This window comes from Mercenaria mercenaria, chromosome 7 (assembly GCF_021730395.1).
Source record: "Mercenaria mercenaria strain notata chromosome 7, MADL_Memer_1, whole genome shotgun sequence".
NCBI classification, from domain to species: domain Eukaryota; kingdom Metazoa; phylum Mollusca; class Bivalvia; order Venerida; family Veneridae; genus Mercenaria; species Mercenaria mercenaria.
This window is the reverse complement of record NC_069367.1, coordinates 45,675,480-45,695,789: the sequence shown is the minus strand read 5'-3', so window position 1 is coordinate 45,695,789 and position 20,310 is coordinate 45,675,480. Positions and strand designations below refer to the sequence as shown.

General features: G+C 34.7%; 1 protein-coding gene across 5 annotated transcripts; it reads right to left on the bottom strand.

The window, feature by feature from the left end:
* Positions 1-286: 286 nt before the first annotated feature.
* Positions 287-19,494, bottom strand: LOC123554229 (uncharacterized). 5 transcript variants are annotated; one of them, XM_045344223.2, is made up of 6 exons: positions 19,374-19,494; positions 6,646-7,311; positions 5,100-5,240; positions 4,618-4,698; positions 4,258-4,445; positions 287-3,802 (listed from the first exon to the last, which is right to left on the bottom strand). In XM_045344223.2, exons 2-6 carry the CDS (start codon positions 7,280-7,282, stop codon positions 2,846-2,848), a joined length of 2,004 nt encoding a protein of 667 aa, XP_045200158.2. In that variant the 5' UTR covers positions 7,283-7,311; positions 19,374-19,494; the 3' UTR covers positions 287-2,845. The 5 variants fall into 5 exon arrangements, with proteins under 5 accessions (XP_045200158.2, XP_045200156.2, XP_045200160.2 ...); XM_045344221.2 differs by lacking the exon at positions 19,374-19,494 and adding an exon at positions 7,699-7,813; XM_045344225.2 differs by lacking the exon at positions 19,374-19,494 and adding an exon at positions 7,699-7,813 and having other exon boundaries at positions 4,270-4,445.
* Between the last annotated feature and the right edge of the window lie 816 nt (positions 19,495-20,310).

Below are 20,310 nucleotides of genomic sequence, written 5' to 3'. Positions count from 1 at the left end.
TAGATGGTTTACGGAGTGTCTGTGATTCTACTCAGGCGCACGCCCATACCTGAAACAATACCTGGAGAGGCATCTAGGGTATTCCTCCATTATAAACAAAGCTAGAAGTGTTGCTTTATGACCTATATTGTGTCGGTTTGACTCTAAACGATATCAACAAAAAGAAAAACAACAAAAAGCATATAAAAACGATAAAACACATTTGTACCTATTTGTTTGAAAAGTGATATTTTCCCTTGTTTTGTTCGCCTACTTTTAAGAGCAATGTTTTATACAAGATTCAAGATTCAAGATTCAAGATTTTATTTCATACAAACCAGAAGGTCATAGACCCATGTGGCAAAATACAGCATTTATAAGTATATGGTGACAGCAAACGAAAGTTAACAGTATATACAGTCATCATATCAAATGTGACGTAAAGTTTATAACTAGTAATACAATTGATTGTAGCAATATAGACATTGGTCGTATCAAATATAACGTCAAGTAAAACGTTAGACAATTAGTAGTATAGAAGTTTAGAATGAAATTTAATAAATCGCCACGGACTGGTCCGAAAGAGACACTGAAATTGGAAATAAATATAATCGGTTGTAATGTACTCTGTATTTGTGTACCTGAATGCGAGCACTAATAACATAATAGTATCTACTACTTCAAGTACATAGTGTCAGTATACTAACTATACTAAAAATGATTATATTGATAAACTTATTGCTACAACTGAAACATATGATTAAATATCTGAATACTAATACAGAAGAGCTAGACATGAAAACTTACTTCAGATCAACACTCAAAACTTTCCACTACGTTGTAAACCTTGTCCGAAAACGAAAGTTGACAAGATAATAACAGTGAGACATGCATCTGTTTACAAAATGCTTTGCAAACTGAATTATATTTACAAAATATCAAGAAAATCTCATAAAACATGCATCACAATCAAACTAGTTCATGTATAACATCAACACACTATTTACATTATGTTGTCCATCTTGTCCGAATGCGAAAGTTGACAAGTCCGCCTTGTCAGGATGCGAAAACTGACAAGATTAATCAACTTGGTTATTCATATGCATAGGAAATGCTACAAAACCTAAATACTGAGTGCATGAAATTTACCTGCATAATAGTTATACAAAATACTGAGACAATAAAGTTAACAAATCACGTTAATATTTGGATTATCATTCGAGCTGCTGTATTGATGCTGATGTTATATAACATAATGTGACAGACTACTCACATGTATACAGTAATTCATGTATGAAAACAGATTATATATATATCAAACTATTGTTACTCAAAATAGTGTTAGAGAGACTTGGACTAGGATTCATAGGGACTGATTTTAACGGATATTATAACTATTTTTCATGTATTGAACAATGCATGCGGGACAAGTATATCCACAACTGACATACTACTATCAAGACGATACCTAAACTAGAATATTTTAGAAAATTAAAATCGAATTTTTGCCATGAAAATTATCTACTGTAGAAATTGTAACTAATAAGGCATTAAGAAAACAACTAACATGTTTAAGAGCAAGAAACAGAATTTGGTAGGTTTTCTGGAACTATAAGAGAGGCATGTATTTGTAAAGTTTGTTCATGTAACATGATCTAATTTTAATATAATTTTCCAGCAGCGTTGTTTGTGCCAAGTGGCGGCCGTAAAATGTCTCCCTGTATCTTCAGTCAGAGCTGTTATATTTCGATCTCTTCAGATCGTTCACCACGACATGTATGTTGTGTTAGTGTGCTGTTTATTGTTTCAACTTAGAGGTTCAAATACTCCAGCTTTAAAAGCTATGGGTATTGTTTAATCACCCCTTGGATATGATGCTTGCCTTTTAATTTTGTCATTTGCCAGTTTCTGTGATATGCAGGCTCAGTAACCACAGATACCCTCTCTAAATACCATTTTTGTTTTGTTCCGCCAATAATTAATCGTTTAGTGAAAAACCATTATTTTATCTGGGGACCATACGCCGCTTTTCATGGAATTGCATTCAGTGCATCATTGAAGGTTCCATGCGCACCGACGTATGAATACATCTTCAGATGTCTCTAAATTGTATTTTGGGACGTATAACATGTCGAGTTCTGCTCAACCCGGGGATAGAGGGCGTGGACAGTAGCTTGCATTTCCACTATCCATGTACAGGCTCAATCAAATATAGCAGAATTTATAAACGAAGCTTTCAAGTTACGAAAGGAACACCATTTCAGGTTAACTGCTTCTTAGTTAAGAAAATATCTTTTTTAATAAAGTTCCTCGCGTTGCTATCTACTAGTATGTATCTGTTAATTCTTGTACGAGGGGTGATCGGGAGGTTCGTAGACTGTTCGTATAACGTCATTATTTGTCGTATTGCTATGAAACTTAAAACAAACTTTGATTAACATGTACTAATAAACTTGCAGCTGAAATACAAATGTATTTTATATTATTCGCTGAATTATCAGTGTCCCAGCAAATCGCATGAGCATACTTGGAGCACGTAAAAAATATGCACTTTTCAACATTTCTTAAATATAATAAATCGATTACTACCGCATTTGAATGCGTTTTCTTTTGACTACGACACTGCGAAATCGTCTGCTGTCCAACGTCATTTATGACGTCATTACTGGAACATTTGACATTTGTCTGTGTTTCCGGTTCCCGCTTGAAAACTATAAACATATTTTACGGCGTTGTTACTAAAAGAAATTTCAAAAGCACGACTTCAAGTTAAGGGCACTATCCGGAATTGTGAATTCAATTCAAAGATAGAATACCCCTATATAAACCAGTCAGCTTATACATATTTAGGGGCAACGTTAACCTCTCAGTCTAGAAAATATATTTGACTCTCTGTCTGCTCTTCTAATTTGGCAATTGCTTTTGTTAAACGAAGTGTTGTATAAGATCTTTCTCCGCTTTCTCCCATTACGGTTGAAATTAATTGTACATAATTTCCATCTTCGTCGTCCGCACACACCATTGCTCCGCTGTCACCTTTGGCACAGAATGGCTCACCACCCTCTCTGTCTTCAACAACGATGTATGTTTTGTTGTGATCTTCGTGTCCATTATTTATATTTGATTCCTCTCTATCTTCACTTTCTGTGTTTAAATTCATTTGCTCGTTAACTTCGCGTTCCCTATTTGGATTTGATTCTTCGTTTTCTATGCGTTGATTATATTGTGTCATCGATATTATGCCTTGACCTAATGGTGTTGATGCGCCATAAATATGCACGTTTTGGCAACTGAGCTCATCATCATCATAGCTGCACATCTTTCCTTTCATAAATTGTCCACTTTCGTTTCTGAATCTTCCTTCACAGTCAATTTTGTCCTCTGTCCTGATTTGTGCTGCAGCAATGTCATAAACCATTTGCTGATCGCCTGGGGCTGTTTCTGGAATGACATCTGCCGTGATTCTTAGTTCGTCATTAGTAAGTTCTACAGATCTTTGTCCGTCAAGGACATGTTTTGATGCAATTGCGCAAAGATCCTCGCTCTGCTTTCTGTGCATTGAAACAAATCCAGCAAGACTGCCACAGATTGTGTCTCCTTCTACTCTCGCTCCGGAGTGTATTTTGTTGTAATGAGACACAGCATCAATTGGTGGAACTATGTCAAAATCACCTTGCTTTATACCATGTTTTTCAAGTGTTTGGACAATTTCCGGTTTCAATCTATCAATGCTGTCTTTTGATACAAAGATCTGGAGTCTGGTGTGGAAACGGTATGAGTATCCTTGTATCGAACTACTTATGGTGTACAAGTCGTTCAACACCTAGAAAAACATTTACATGGTAAAAAAAGTCTATAAAACATATAGGACAGGTTAACGATTTTTCTAAGTACTTTTGTAAAAATAATGTTTCCCGATATCCTATTGAACCTGAATAACCGAAAAAAAAAAACAGTACAAACCAGTACAGTGGCAATGTTTTTTGTATACTTGTTTTCCTCAAAGTTTGCCTTTTAACTCGTCCATCCTGCACTTTAAGCATGTTGGGAAGTTGCTCATAAATTGCAGAGAGAAAACGCAACAACACAAGGTTATCACTAAGAAAAGATGAATTCCTGACTAAAAGGTAAATAGCTACATGTATGTAACATTAATAAACATGTACTGTGAGACAGAATTTCTTGTTTTTTTTTGTTGTTTTTTTCATTTCTGTCGGACCTTGTTCAACATTTTATACAAAGACATTTTTAAAGAAATCAAATTCATATCGCCCATACCTTTCTACTTACTGTTTCCTTCTGAATATCGCCAAGAGGTGGCTTTAAATCGTCAGGTATCTTACTTCGTTTATACATACCAATCATTTCCCCCAAAAGACGCTGAAACTTGGGTTTGTTTTCTACAAACTTATTTTTCCCGTTGTCAGTGATGTGTTTAATACTACTGGATACAAACCCCAAGTTTCCTGAAGTGAAATATATACCCTTATAATAATTCCTTAACAACGACACAAAGTATTAGTTGCGGACAAAAATGTAGATAAAGTGAAGATTCAATTCAATTCACTAAAAGCATAACATTATGTTTGTTGCTACAAACTTTTACAAAGCTTTAATAAGTAACTTTAATAAATTTACCATCTGGTAGAATTCCCGTCTCTGCATTGCTTAGCGTATCCTTACTTCTTGTCTGGCGGACATTATTTTCAAGAGGGCGACCTGCACAACAGTAACTTCACATGTTACTTACTTAATAAGATGGTATAAAGTGAGGCAAATTTGTAGAAAACATTTACATTCAGAGTAGATATGTGATGCTTGAATATGACTTATACGTTTTATCTATATGGTTATTGCTCGAGACATTAAAGCAATATCAGTTGATATCAGCTATATATCATGACAAAGACGTTGTATAAATGTCCTTCAAATATATAGGAGTTTAGATTTAGTAAGTGACAGATGCACGAGTCATTAATTCAAAACTAAAATGGCAAAAATAAGTGTATAGATCTACTGCTTTATGATCACATGGCCAGTTCGTATAGTTCGGACGTTTTCCAGACAAAAAGAAACTGCTATTTCAACTTGTCTTTGTCCTAAACGTATTTCAAAAATACCTCTAACATCACGCAATGAATATATTTTATCACCAGTTAATGTCCCAGTCCAATTGTCTTTAAGGTCACCGTATTTCCTTTTAGTTCCTGTTCTGGTCGCAGTAAATTGTAAGCCGCTTGCATGTCCAGTTGTTTGAGGATCTAAATTAAATGATATTATGCAAACAGTTAGGGATTTATTTGTTTAGAATACATTATTAATCTTTATAAGCAAGTTCATCTTTTCAAATAAAAAAATGAAATTGAATGGTTCAATTAATGCCCGCTATCCCCATAAGTTCATTGCATCCCTGTGATCCGTTTAACTGTAAGAGAGGAAAAGAAAAAAAAAAGACTCTTGTCCCAATCAGTTAAAAGTCTAAAAGATGCCATGTAGCTAAACTTGTAAGTGACCATATTTTGACTTTATATGAACTCATTGCATAAAAACTTTACACTTATTATAAAAATATACATTGTATCTACTTTTTGATATCGCACCAAATGATGCTAAAACAAGATTTATCACCTACTGACTACCAAAAATCGACATGTCAGGCGCAAATATCTACCCGGTATTGACCATTAACCGTTCCAATTTTAATGGAAGCTGTTTTACATTTTGGGGGTCTGTGAAATCTTGATACTTGACCTTCTGGCTTATAAAACTAATTTACAGGTAGCAATCATCCTAATATCTCTGGATAGCCGTATGTTCAGGTGTTCTCAAGACGACGGAGCCTCAAGTTCACTGTTACACTGACTTTGAAATGATGATTCCAAAGACAATACAGGTCATATAATGTCTAGCAGGTAAGAATCCTATGAAAACAGATACCGACAGACCTAAACATTTTCCACTTAATGAACAATTAACTGCACGATTTCGTTAAGTGTGAACATATTTTCAATCTTGCTTTCAATTTAAATTGAAGTGAATTTGAAATCCGATTTAAGTGTGTGTTTAACTTTAGGTAGACTACTTTTGATCCTCACAAAGACGTGAATATGTCCTGTTATTTGCATCAGATATAGGGAACCTCAAAGATTATTTTCTGTAGGTTCGGGTATTTAAATCTTCCAGGGACAGAATAATTTACTCATGTTTATGAGAAAATGCCTAAATGAAGAAGCAAATCCAAACAATGTTTTTAAAATGCCGATAAAATGATAGCATGACCTAAGGATTTCAAACAGCATTTTGAGTTACACATGCTTAAATCTTTAAATTGTAGCGTGCATCACTTTAAATCTGTTTTAAAAGTTGTCTTGATTACTAACTTGTACAAACTGTTTCCGAAGGCTGATCGCTTGTTTTCGATTTGTATTTTTGTATATGTTGTATCCGACGGATACAGGTAAATTCGAAAACAAATGAGTTCATAATGCTCAAGACTTCTGAATAACAAAGCTTATCTTTTCAATATTATGTATCTTAATAAACAGTAAGAAAGATATAAAATGCATGCCATACTTCAAGATCATTTATTGTTCAATAGTCGTTCCGGAGCTGCTTTGATTTGTATCAATTAATCGAAAAACTATCTTAAAAAGAACATAAAAATACCAGATAAGGAGCCATTGGCCTTTTCTTTGGGTGGAGCAAAGACCTGTATTTCATCTATAAGGCTTTTGATGATATCGAACGTATGCCTCAATGGTTTAAATGCTGTAATTTCAAGCAATGAACCGATGTCAGCTGCAATTTTGTCGTCTGTAGAAAACTTCAAATTTGGATGTTGTGCATGTGTTTTCTCAAGTGTGCACCATTTTTGTTTGCTCGATAAAATGACAACATTTTGTTTAGATGAGACATTCTTTATTTCATTCCTAAGACATCTGTGGTCTCGGAAGATAAGAACCGATGTAGACTTCAATAAATGTTGTTTCTCATTTAAGAAGGTATCCATATTATCGTATTTGTATGATTCCTGGAGGCTTATACCTTCATTATGCAATAACATGTTAGTGCCATTAGTATAGGATATTTTCCTTTCTCCGTTTCTATCAAATAGAAATAAATCTACATGATAACTTTGTGTGTCTTTTTCAATCTCCTCGTCAAGTGCCTGTGTTGGAAACGATACTCCGAAAGTAGAAATCCAAAGGGAATTCGTTCGTCTTGAAATGTCAGATAATCGCCCAGTTGCAGATTGGTAACGAGGATAACACTTCGCGTCAGTCTTGTATCTTGTTACTTCCATTGCTGTTTAGATACAATGATGCATGTTCACTACAATGTAGAAATTGTGTGAAGCCATCAGGATATACTAAGAATATCGGTCATTATAAATGATAGGGTCGTGCGTTTGATTGTTTACATGATGTATTTGAAAAATACGGACCTATATCAAGTTTTTATAGTGGAAATCTATGGAGAAAATTAAACTTCTTATACAGAAACATTTCTACAAAATAGTGTTTATGAAACTTCCCACACACAAAATTTGTAGTATAAGTTAATATCGAGATTAGATAAATACTTTCATTTTTATAAGACTAATTATAATAATGTCGTTTGTTGGGTATCATTTTATCTTGGATTTTTATCATTAAACACATATATTTTCATGTAATTGTCCACAGGAAAAGTAAATAATAAGTTAATAGTCATAATTACCCGCTTAATCCATTAAAAGATTAATCACTCTATCCACAGTTAAGATAATTTTTATTGTAAAAGATATTTAGATTATATATCATATTTCAAACAATTGTATTGTTCCTAATTGTACAAATTTTCAAGCACTAATGAATATGACAGCGTCATATAATGGTTAATGAATATCAGTTGATTAAATGATCAAGCTATTGTCGGTTTGTACTTATTTTTGGCCACATCGTTCATTCTTTACAATTTTTGTTTTTTTCTGCATTTATACTATACTATAGTCTAGTCCGATTTTGCAGATATAAGCTTATTTAAGAAGTTACAAGCATTTTGTTAGTATTTGGTCCAACATACTTTTTTAACATATTTTGGGTATACTGAATCCAAAAATATATGTTGGCCATCTGGCAAATGCCTCTGAAAGGGTTAAAAATGGGGACAAGAATGACCACTGTTTTTAACAAAAATTCCATCGATATTACTTTATAATACAAATCTTTATCTTTTAGATATGTTTCAACAAATTATTTAATGTTATTAGCATAATTGAGTAAATATTTATCAATAAAATATATCACAAGTTAAAAATGTGAATTTTACGGGGTTCAAAAAGGGGAATTTGAAGACAATTTAAAAAAAAAATATCCAACATCATTTATAGAATAGAAAAATGAGACTAAAATGATATCCAACATCATTTATAGAATAGAAAATCCAACATCATTTATAGAATAGAAAAATGAGACTAAGTATTAGATTGAAAACTTCCGCTGGAATCTTATGTCAAAAAAGAAAATGATATTTTGATAAAATGGTTTTGCAGTTCTAAAATAGTCATTTAAGAAAAAATAAACAATGGGGAAGTTAAGACTTAATTAACATGGCATTGTTTGTAATGAACAGAATACCATGTAGAACGTATTTTATCCTGATAAGACCATTTTATTTAATAATCAACTTTTTAATTCCTTAGCATCATAATAATTGATGAAAATTAAGTGTGACAGGGTTTAAGATTAAGGTTAATGTGAACTTAAATAGTATAAACAATCCAAGAACAATCTGGGTCAAATCATGTTTTTAAAGTCCTTATCTAAACTCTTTGGAGTGTTTTACCTGTTATTTAACTCAAATTAACTCTGACGAGAACACACTCTTTCAAGATCATTAAGGTTTTAGAGATGTCAAGAAAACTTCATGGAATTAGGACTTTTCGAAAGTTTTTTTACAGGTAGGCCAAATCTACATGTATATTTTATTTTTAAACTTTTTTAGAGATGCTTCTTTTTATATACTTCGTTATATTTTAAGATTTGGTGAAATTGTATTTATTTTAACTTACAGTATCTGTGATAGGTTCATTTATAAGAATCAGTTAGAGCTAGCCTTTTATATACTATAATTGCTTGTGAATGATAGGTAATAAATATTATTTCGTTTAATAGTGTTAAAATATTCCAAAGTAAGAATGGACAAGACTTTGTCTCTCAAGAGACCATTTCAAGAAAAGTGCATCATTTGTCAGGAGGCAAAATCTGACAAAACTTTAAACTAATAGCCTCAAGGCATAACATCTCTAAAAGAGTCTGCTGAATCAAGATTTGTTTAGAATTTTTTTTCTAATATTCCAAAGTAAGAATGGACAAGACTTTGCATCTCAAGAGACCATTTCAAGAAAAGTGCATCATTTGTCAGGAGGCAAAATCTGACAAAACTTTAAACTAATAGCCTCAAGGCATAACATCTCTAAAAGAGTCTGCTGAATCAAGATTTGTTTAGAATTTTTTTTTCTAAATATGAAGCCATTAGTAGAATTAAAAAAAAAAATGATGAAAATGACAAAATACGTTGCCGTAGAAAGTGTTATTCTAATTTTGTCCACAAAGAACTAATATATACTTTTCAGTCAAAGCTAAGTTTAATATAGAACAAACATCAGATTAAGCTGCATCCTCATCAAACTTATCATATACTCCTACTAAATTAAGAAATGTGTATGTTCTGTCAAGACAAAACAAACCATAAAAATCTCTTTAACATAACTAGTCAGTGATAGTATTTTAAAGGATACCAAACACAAATGACAACACAATGCGATTATGACTTTCTGATGTCAACGGAGGGCAAATATCATAAAAATGTTTAAATTCTCTTAGATACGGACCACTCAAATACAGATCTTGCTATGATCTTTCTTTTACATGAACGTGGGTATGCTGCAATGAAATCGCAAATACTGCAGCATTTAGGCGGTTGGAACAGATACCGCATACGTACTGAAGAGCCTTCTCCATCAATTCTTTGCCATTCATTTAATTCTAGAATATCATCTTTCAAAGAAGCCCTACAACGTAAACTGAGAAACCAGTTTTCGTTTGAAACTCCACTACATATATCATCTGATGAAAGGAATACACTTCTTTTTCCATATGAATGTGCTGCGTCAATGCTTAGAGATGTCCATTATAATACTACTGGTAATAGTTATGAACGGCTAACAATACAGAAATATAATTCCAGTGACGACTTCCTCCTGACAATTGTATACATAGCACTAAAATTAAGGGCTGATATAATGTCTGGAAGGACATTCTGTACAGTTATTTGAAATCTGGTGTAACTTTTTGGCACTTAGAGCAAATAAGATTGACGTAGTAGATTTTTATCAGAAGCTGATCATGCAATCGCCTACAGAGTTGTTGACATCGGCTTTTAGGATGAAGAAACTGTTGAAAACACTGTCATTGAACCTAATTTGGATGAATTAAAGGCTAAATGCGAGGAAGCTGACACAAGAATCATTCTCAATGCTGTTAACAGCAGTAAACGGTCAAATTATGTCACTGTTGTTGTTTCTGCCAGAGATACTGACGTATTTGCTCTTACTATGCCACTTGCAGGAAATAAATGCAACAGTATGGATGATGGCTGGAACAGTGAAAAAACGAAAATATACTGGGCGTCATTGAAAAGTTATCACTTAATATATACCTTTCTTTATTTTTTATACAATATCGACGTCACTTTTTCATGGCCTGTGCAGGGTCAATTACTCATAGACTCTGTCTGATCATGTCTCCTAACCCATTTCATGATTGTCAGGTGATAACAGCCCATACGACGTGCAATTTCACGACATGAATGTTCGGTGTCAACCATGCCAATAGCCTCATGGCGTTGATCGTGCCTTAAGCGTGGTCTTAGCAAAGATATTCTGGATTTTTAACGTATTACTTTTAGTCTATCGACTAACTTTCAAGTGCGATGAATGATTTGCGATAGAATTTTCGTACATGTCAACGTTGATCGAAAAAGTCATTTTGCACGTGCAGCACGTGCCTCAAATGGATTCGTCGCATTTGACAAATCTTTACACCAGTGACGTCTCAGTTGCATCAAAAGCGTAGTCGTGTTATGCTTTAAACACAGTCCAATGTGATTTTTAAAATATAAGGGTCATTAGGGTGGTAACTTTTCCAGTGACGCTGAGTATACATTCAAGTCAACACAGTGTTAAATAAATCCTCAATAAGAGTTGCGTTGAAATCTACTTGCACTCACTGGCTGTGACACAAGATCAAATTTCTGTGGAATCTCTAAAGATCTGTATTTAAAGTGTTTACAGCAAGTGCTAAACTGATAGAGATCTTGTATATGGACAACTGTCTGATGAAGTAATGAAAAACTGTGAATATCTTATTTGCAAAATGTATGGCCAAGATGCTGTAAGTACTGACAGTGCTCAAAATGTTATGTTTGGCAGGTCTACAAGTCCTAAACACATACCGCAACCAGTGATGCTTGCTCATTTCACATTAGAAGAGCTCATTATCAAGCCCTGGTATGGAACCAATCAACTGTTCTCAATGCAGACCTGCCTGCACCTTCCGACATGGGATGGAAAGTGGCAGATGACACACTAAAGCCAGTTCTTATTACTCGTGATCCAATTCCTCAAACATGTATTGAGTTCATTGCTTGAAGTGTACATCTGAATGTAGGACCCTCAGATGTGAATGTAAAAACACTGGGCTCTTATGCACAGATACAGATAATGTATATGCGATAAAAGCATTACCAGCTGTATGAACTCGAGGCAGTAAATTAACATGAAATAAAGCAAATATTTCAATCTATATTATTTTGAAACTATTATATGATAAACAGTTTATGGATTTAGCTTCTGTACTGTAAAATGATTCCAAATATAAAATTAGTGTACTGTATTCAGCAATAGTTTTGCAATTGTAACCAACATGAATTATTTAATAATCATCTTTTTGGCGAAATAGGCAAATTTAAGGTGGGTTTTTAAATGCTTTTTTTCTCCTAACGGAGCACACATTTGAATTAAAAGTTATTTATCTTTGAAAAAAGTGTTGTTAATTTAATCTGTTACTATGTTACAAATAACTTTGATAAAGAACCCCACATAATTTTGGATAATTGTAATACTATAACATATTTATATTAGAAGTATATTAATTTGGCGGCCATTTTGTTTTCCGCCATTTTGACCTACAAAAAATCATTTGTCAGATGGCCAACATATATTTTTGAATTCAGCATACCCAAATTATACTAAAAAGTATATGGGACCAAATACTAACAAAATGCCTGTACCTGTCACATTTATTGAAATCTGGACTAGACTAGTAACATAAGCATGAACAAGGCGTAGGCGGCCTCCTTGGCCGAGAGGTTGACTTCGAATCACTTGCCCCTCATGGATTTTGGTTCGAGACTCACTGCGGTCGTTGAATTTTTCATGTGAGGAAGCCATCCAGCTTTTTTACGGAAGGCGGCTGGTTCTACCCAAGCGTCTGTCCGTGATGAAATATTACACAGGGTGCATCCTTTGGTCTTTCTCCACCTTTTGCTATATGACCTATAATTGTGTCGGTGCGACGTTTAACCCAATTTAACCAATGAACACGGCGCGAAAGAGTAACTTATATGGCCAGAGATATTGGATTGGTGATACGAGTCGGGGATCTTAACAACTACGTTACCTTTTTATTAAGTGACTTTAAAATAGTGAATATTTAGTTAGTATTTAACAGTTATTGCATAAAATATTGACAACGCCGGAACATAGTGGCAAAGATTAATAAGTGTGCAATCGGTCTCTTAACCTGGGGGTTGGTGGTTCGAGTCCCACTGGGGTCAGGACCATGACTTCTCATATGACACCAGTACTGGTTATTCCAGGAAGCGGACTCGAGAGTGGTTCAAATAAGCTTTCAGCTTTCATCACAATCGAGCAAAAATAAATTAGTATAAACTAATAAGACTAAATATATGACAAAATTTAATATTTATTAGTTTATTTATTTTTCATCCAGAAGGCCTTTGACTCATGTAGTTTAGATACAATATAGAATTATTATGGCAGCAATATACTGAAAGTAAATGTTCTAATGAATTTAATTAACTATATATTTCAAATGTATTAGTTTAGTTTTTCTTTACCTCATAGACTGATTTGACAGTGCAGTTTAAATCAAAATTTAATATATAATGGTCTTTAAGGATTTTTAGTTACCATTCAGAACAGATGGGATAAAATCCCATTTATATTTCTACAAAAACTGTTTACGCGCTGAGTTAAACACACACACACACACACGCACACACAAATCGATATAATATAGATATGACTAGCCGTCTATCCCAAGATCATAAAAAGTCAAACAATTAACAAATAACTGCTATTGATTTTCAATAATATGACACTATTATTGATTTACAGATAAAAAAAAGGTTAAATTTATGAGGTAAGATATTTATGAACAATAGTTTTAATTAGAATTTAAAAAAAAAATGATAATGCTATAAGCGGAACGTTATGGGATTTTTTTTAAATTTTAGGTTGCCATCACGCAATTTAGAAAAGCTTGGAATATTTAAACGAAACATGACCAAATCTCTCAGATTATCATTATTACAGAGTAAATAAGTTACTTAAACATAAGTATTCAGTTTTGTTCTGTTGCGTTTCTACACAGTCCGCTGCATAGATGCTACTGCATTCTGAAACCCAGTGTACAACCCTTAAAAAGTTTTAATCACAATATGATCTTTTGAAAACATGGATCGCATCCAAGAAAAAAAAACAACTAAAATGTGACTTTGATAAAGCGTTAATTAACTAATTTTACCTCTTTGTCAATTTTCTCATTTGTAATTGTAATTACGTCAGCAAATTTTCGTACCCTTGGGCAGTGATGTCGGTATCATTTGAACAGTAAAAAAATGTATATGAATAGTGAAATAAACTATTTCATTTCATGACCGAAAGTATGTAATTTAACCTCCGAAAAGGTGCACTGCTTTGGAAACCGATTCACTCAAACTCCGGCACAATGTTATTTCCCCTTATGTAAGTAAGCCGGGAATTATCATTTCATTTTTTCATCATCATTCTGTTGTTTAGCGATTATCTATCAATAGATAGATAGATATAAGATAGCTTAAAATACGAATAAACAACTGAAAATTAATAAAGAAATATTAAATTTTACTTCTCTTCCAGGTGCAGCGACGCGTACTAGTTAAAAACAGTCAAATAATTTGACGAATTGATTTCAGGAAAACCTTAGATTGAATTCTTCAATATTTTCTTAAAAGTTGCGGAATACGTGTCAATTTGCCTAAATGGTTCTGATTGTGACTATAAATACACATAATACAAACAAAGACGCCATTTTATAATCATATGATTTCCAGATCGACATGTGATTTACTCGCTGACAGGCATGATTGTTTGACAATATGCCTGCGCAGAGATTACGTTCACTTTAGAGTTCGAGACCTCAGATTATAAAACGGCAACATGTCGAAATTATCGGGAACTGCGAGTTGTGCGCAACTCGTACAGTTTAACATCTTGGTTGATGCTGAGAGGGTATACATTAACATGTAGTTCGAAAATAAGACTGGGCTTCGGCAGCATGGAACATGTTTTGTGGTTGTTATCGCTAGTCCTAAATATAAGCAAATAACGATGTTTTTACTCGCATGAGCATATAACAATAGAAACTTCAACTTTTTTCATGAACATGGTTTCTATTTTTATTTTTATCTCGTGGTATGTTATTCGTGAAAAATCTCTAAACAATTCAATATTTACAACAAAACTTCCTATATGAAATGCATGCATGTATAAAGTAGAATGTTTTGAAAAATGATACACAGTTTACAGTCCCTTTTGTAAATAACCGCCCGACAAGATTCAACTTAGAGGTTGGTCCGAAATCAAAGTTTACTAGGTGTGACATGCAGAGTTTTATTTTACTTATTGTCAGCGCTCCGACAATATATCGGTCAGAATTAAGCAGCATAGAGCAATATCACTATTAGGTAGAAAATCTACGAAGTAGAAAATCTACGAAAGTTTAAATCGGTGTGAAGTGAGCAGTTAGCAGTTGCAGCAGTTGGAGCAGTTAACTGCTACAACTGCTGGCAGTTACAGCAGTTAACTGCTACAACTGCTGGCAGTTGCAGCAGTTTACAGCTACTTGTATTATAGTCCATCAAAGGGAAATTAATCAGAAAGAATTCCTCGGAATTGCCTTCCCTTATAATTGTAACCGTTCCATCTGCTCAGACTTAAAATAGTGCCAACTTAAGCTGATCTTGTAGGATGCACTTAACTAGCAACCCTCCAGTTCACTCAAGTTTCACTAAGGATGCAACTTTCCAGCCATGCTATAGCTCCAAAGAGCAGATATTTCAGCGGGGTGGTTACTACCCTAGGTTCGTACACTGGGTATATCAAGTTTACTCTAAAGTTAGACCAAGTAAAATCCAAGCTGAATAGCAGTTTTCAAATATATTTACAAAACCCTTAACAATAGCGAACAGCTAAGTTAATACATCATAAAATAAAATGTGACAAGTAAAATCATGAATACTAGGTACAGTTCATAGATGAGGCTTTGCTAAGAACTTGCGGGTTGTGAAGGTAGAGGGCCGCCCGTAACCCATAATGTACCATATACTATATAAGGGTTATGACAGAATTGGGCTGCCTGTACCCTTTTAGCCTTTAGCCTGCTGCCGGCTAGTGATTCTGCCTTTGCGACCAGTGCAGACCAAGATCCGTGCAGGCTGACCATGGTCTGCACTGTTTGCTATTCAGTCAGTAAATTTTCATTAACGCCCCTTCTAAAAGTAAATGGTATTGCCCAAACTGAATGATGGAACAGTCCTTCTTAGAAATTCAGCAGGGTAAAGGTTAGATGTAGAAATTTATGTGATCAGCTGGGTTATGACAGAAAATGGCTGCCCGTAACCCACGGATTTGTGACTAACAAATATGCTAGACGTTGGGTCAGAGTTGCTGACCTGGTTGCTTTGATTTCATTAGTATTTATGTAAACTTTCAGTAACAGTTAAAGTGGTATGAAATTAGCATATTAACATATTCATAAGTAATAAATATTTTACTCATAACATAATCAGAATTCTTTTACATTTTAAAGAGAAATAAAATTGCTCTTAGAATAATTATTAATATGTAATTCTAACAAACTGTATATATGCTATGAAACAAATGTAATTAAATTTTCAGAATAAAAGGGAATTAATTCATGTGATATTACAGAATTAATTAAGAGTTAAAAACCATTATAATTATAATCATCTTTCACTAAAACGAAAGTAGGGAATTCCAAATTTCAAAGTGGAAACTGAAAAGATTTTGATAGTTTCGCATGTGTCCCGGCACTAAATTTATATATAACACGTATATGCATTTTACATGCATTAATATTCAAGTAGTTATTTATCATTATCATTGAACAAAGGAGAGGTAAAAAGAATAAACATAATGTATGACAAGAAACGAAATGAGTGGGGGTGCTTCAAAGTCTGGGCAGAACGTAAAATGGCGAGTTTCGGTGTCGGGGTCCAGTCCCGCAACAGTAGAAGAAACTGGGGTGCCACCGGGTGGTCGTTGTAGAGAGGGTGGACGCCCGACACGCCCGGGTGGTGGCCATCCTGGTTAAGGTCTGGTTTCCGAGCAAGGGTGGACTTTGGTGTTTGGCCGGGAACGCCCGAAAACGCCATTTCGCCTCCAGCAGTTGATTGCCTGGCCGTAACCGTAGAAGAAACTGGGGTGCCACCGGGTGGGCGTTGTAGAGGGGGTCCGTGCATGCGGACCCGGCATAGCGGCCATCCCGGTTAAGGTCTGGTTTTTTCGTGAGCGTGCGTCAAAGTCTGGGCAGAACGTAAAATGGCGAGTTTCGGTGTCGGGGTCCAGTCCCGCAACAGTAGAAGAAACTGGGGTGCCACCGGGTGGTCGTTGTAGAGAGGGTGGACGCCCGACACGCCCGGGTGGTGGCCATCCTGGTTAAGGTCTGGTTTCCGAGCAAGGGTGGACTTTGGTGTTTGGCCGGGAACGCTCTACCCTTTTTTGACTTGCTTATTTGCTTATTTGTAATGTTTCTCCAGTGGGATAATCGTCGTGTAGTTTTGACTGAAGACACCATGTTTTCACTTCCAAGGACAGGTTTTCTCTCTAAATAGCATTCGCCTAGTAGGTTCATATAATACCGCCCCCCGCCCGCCCCCCCCCCCACCCCCCCCCACCCCAACCCCCACCACACTCACACACACACCACACACACACCACACACACACAAAATAATAATATAAAATAAAATGAGTCTAGGTAAATAGAATGATGACAGATGCGCTTTTCATCACCATTTTGTAGTAGTAATGATTTCCTACTGGGTTTCACATGGTCTCCCGTTTTATCTATTTCTTTCACCCTAATTGTCATAAAGATTCACACTTATTCTGTCCACTTCCTTGAAAAAAAGTAAGATTAAGGTGTTGTCGCGACCCTATAAGAGCTTGATTCTACAACCCCAGGATCGAAAGGCAAACACCTTGAGATTGACCCCGTTTAAAGATTTTTTAATCAATCACTAGCCAAAATTAACTCCATGTGATCTCAAGTCGGGACTATCTTTTAATGCCGGGCAAAAGACAAAACCACATTGGAACTACAACCAGTGAAATCGGAACCTTGACACATTAGTTCCGCGCACACGATACTAGGGAGAAAAAAAGACAACATTGTTCCGACAAGATATTATACGTACTATAACAATGTAATATCATAACAGTTACATTAATGTAACTACAATTTAAACATACTGAGGTCTTTTTCTTTATAAAGGTATTAGACACAATAATTCTATTAATTCAGTACCAAAGACAAGATGTTGGCGGTGTATGCTGAATTGACAGAAATGGTTGATGTCGCAACAATTTAAAACTGTAATATTTTTTCAACATGAACCAACATGTTTCTGAAAAAAACAATGCTTTTTAATGCTGTATAATTACAAAGCACTAAATATGTGCACATTTTGTAATTAGGTATCTGGCATACTGACAATCCGTTGCTGAAGCAATACATGATAGTTTGATTCTAATATGAAAATTACATTTAACAGGTACGAATAAAGGGTGCTGCTTTATATACATTTAATCTTCTATTTCACATGAAAGGCTTGTTACACTTAAAAGCTAATTTACGCACATTGTATGGATTACTAGGTAGGCAGGATAGAACTCACTCTACGCACTCCTACGCTTTTTCAGCGTTGTTAGCACAAATACACGTTGCACGGTGACGTGTCCACCTACAATATTTGGTGCCTTAAATGAGACGTGAACTAGTGCTTCCCCATTCTTCCATCTACGTTTTTACATTAAAAAAACATATTACAATCGCTCGAAATAATAATCAGCGGAACCATGTTTTAATTATCCAAACAATACTAATCAGTTACACGCTGTGTGGATAATTCACTCGGACAAGACTCGTGGAATTCTTTCGCAGGTGTAGGCCCTATACTCTGCGTATTGTTTATATAATTTTATGTTTAAATATGTTTATGCTAGATCTTATTTCAAAAATAAACGTAGCTACATATGGTTCGCCCTCAAAATTGGGAATACAGTAGTAACATGGATTCTGTTAATTTAATGTTTGTTGTTACAACAGTAATAGAATAAAGAATGTTGTTACCGTAACTGCTATTAAAACCTAAAAGCAGCAAAACTGCAAGTACTACTCCAGTGCAAACTTCCGGTGATCCGTAGGTTTATGCTACTTCAAACTGTATACATTGTATAGATGTTACATTCTTACTATTTTTCAGCTTTGTAATTGACATTTCATACATTCGCTAAGTTTAACTGCTGTAGCTGCTGGCAGTTGTAGCAGTTAATTGCTGTAACTGCTGGCAGTTGTAGCAGTTAACTGCTGTAACTGCCAGCAGTTGTAGCAGTTAACTGCTGTAACTGCTGCAACTGCTGCAACTGCTAACTGCCAACTTCCTGCTGGTAAAGTTTAACTGTCTTTTATCTGGTGGTTTTGGCATAAAACATTTCGTCACTGCTGATCATAATATGTGATTACTTACGATTTTCGGGGAAAAGAATTAGCTTCAATGATTTTAAACAAGTTGTGAATATCTATTTACCTACCAGTTAGTACAGTTAGTATCTGGTTATTCAAGCGAAATGAAACGTACAAGACTACAATTTCAAATCTGGTAACATTTACTAGCACGTTTACAATTTTGAATTAGATAAGAAATCTAGCCATGCCTAAAAAATTTCACATTACAATAGAAACCAGCAAATGAATGATTACTTACATGTGAGCAATCACATTTCGGCAACATTTAATGACATTTTTCATGTTAGTCCTGTAAGAAACCTATTTAAGAACACAAAGATCCTTTTAACAGACGAACTTAAAACGCTGTTGGTAACCCTGTAGTTTAACCAGATTTGATTTTAATGCGCATGCGCTTTTCGCGTGTGGTTAAAAGACCGCTCAATATAATAAGTAAATCTTCATAAATTCATCAATATATTACGAATTGTATTACTATAATGAAAAAGATTTTGTTTTTAATGATAGATATGTTATCAATTATATCTAACATGAGGTTCCTCATTTTCGTTTTATTTTGGTCCATCCGCAAGCATTCTCAGGTCTAGATCCGCAAGCATTCTCAGGTCTAGATCCACTCACAAAACAAACATATAACTTGTTCCTTACATTTGAAATGTAATATTTTCTTTCAAAAGAGGTTTGTCTGTCGTCAGATAGCTGTAGTATATATTTTTCTACGATTTGAATGATATGTATTATAAATTCTAAACGGACGCGGTGTTGTTATTTTGAGTAATACAAGGGAAATTATTTCAGAATAATTATGCGTCTGACATGATAATGCATTTGTCACCTTGGTGATCAAGACCACAAAATTAGACTTGTTCGTGGTTTCAATGATGTTACCTTATCCGACCAGGTCATAAAAGTTACTAAAGCATAAGATGTCTTTATTGTGACTTACTGGCTTGTCCTTTAGTCATCAATGCCATAATTAGGACGCACTCGGGCGGTGGATCAGAAATCAACATATCGCATGATACCTAAATTTGTAAACAAGAGGCCCAAATGGGCCTAAGGCGCTCACCTGAAGAGGACCTAAACCATATGACCTTCTGCCCAAGTTTAGTAAATAAAAAAAGCTATTTAAAGTTTGTTTCCCTATATTTTGTTATGACAGCCCAAAACAACAA

Excerpts from the sequence above, each read along its gene's own strand:
- LOC123554229 (XM_045344223.2), bottom strand. The coding sequence starts at position 7,282 with ATGGAAGTAACAAGATACAAGACTGACGCGAAGTGTTATCCTCGTTAC. Across the intron at positions 4,699-5,099 it reads TTCATTGCGTGATGTTAGAG|GTCGCCCTCTTGAAAATAAT; the intron begins GTATTTTTGAAA and ends ACTGTTGTGCAG. Across the intron at positions 3,803-4,257 it reads AGGAAACAGTAAGTAGAAAG|GTGTTGAACGACTTGTACAC; the intron begins GTATGGGCGATA and ends ATGTTTTTCTAG.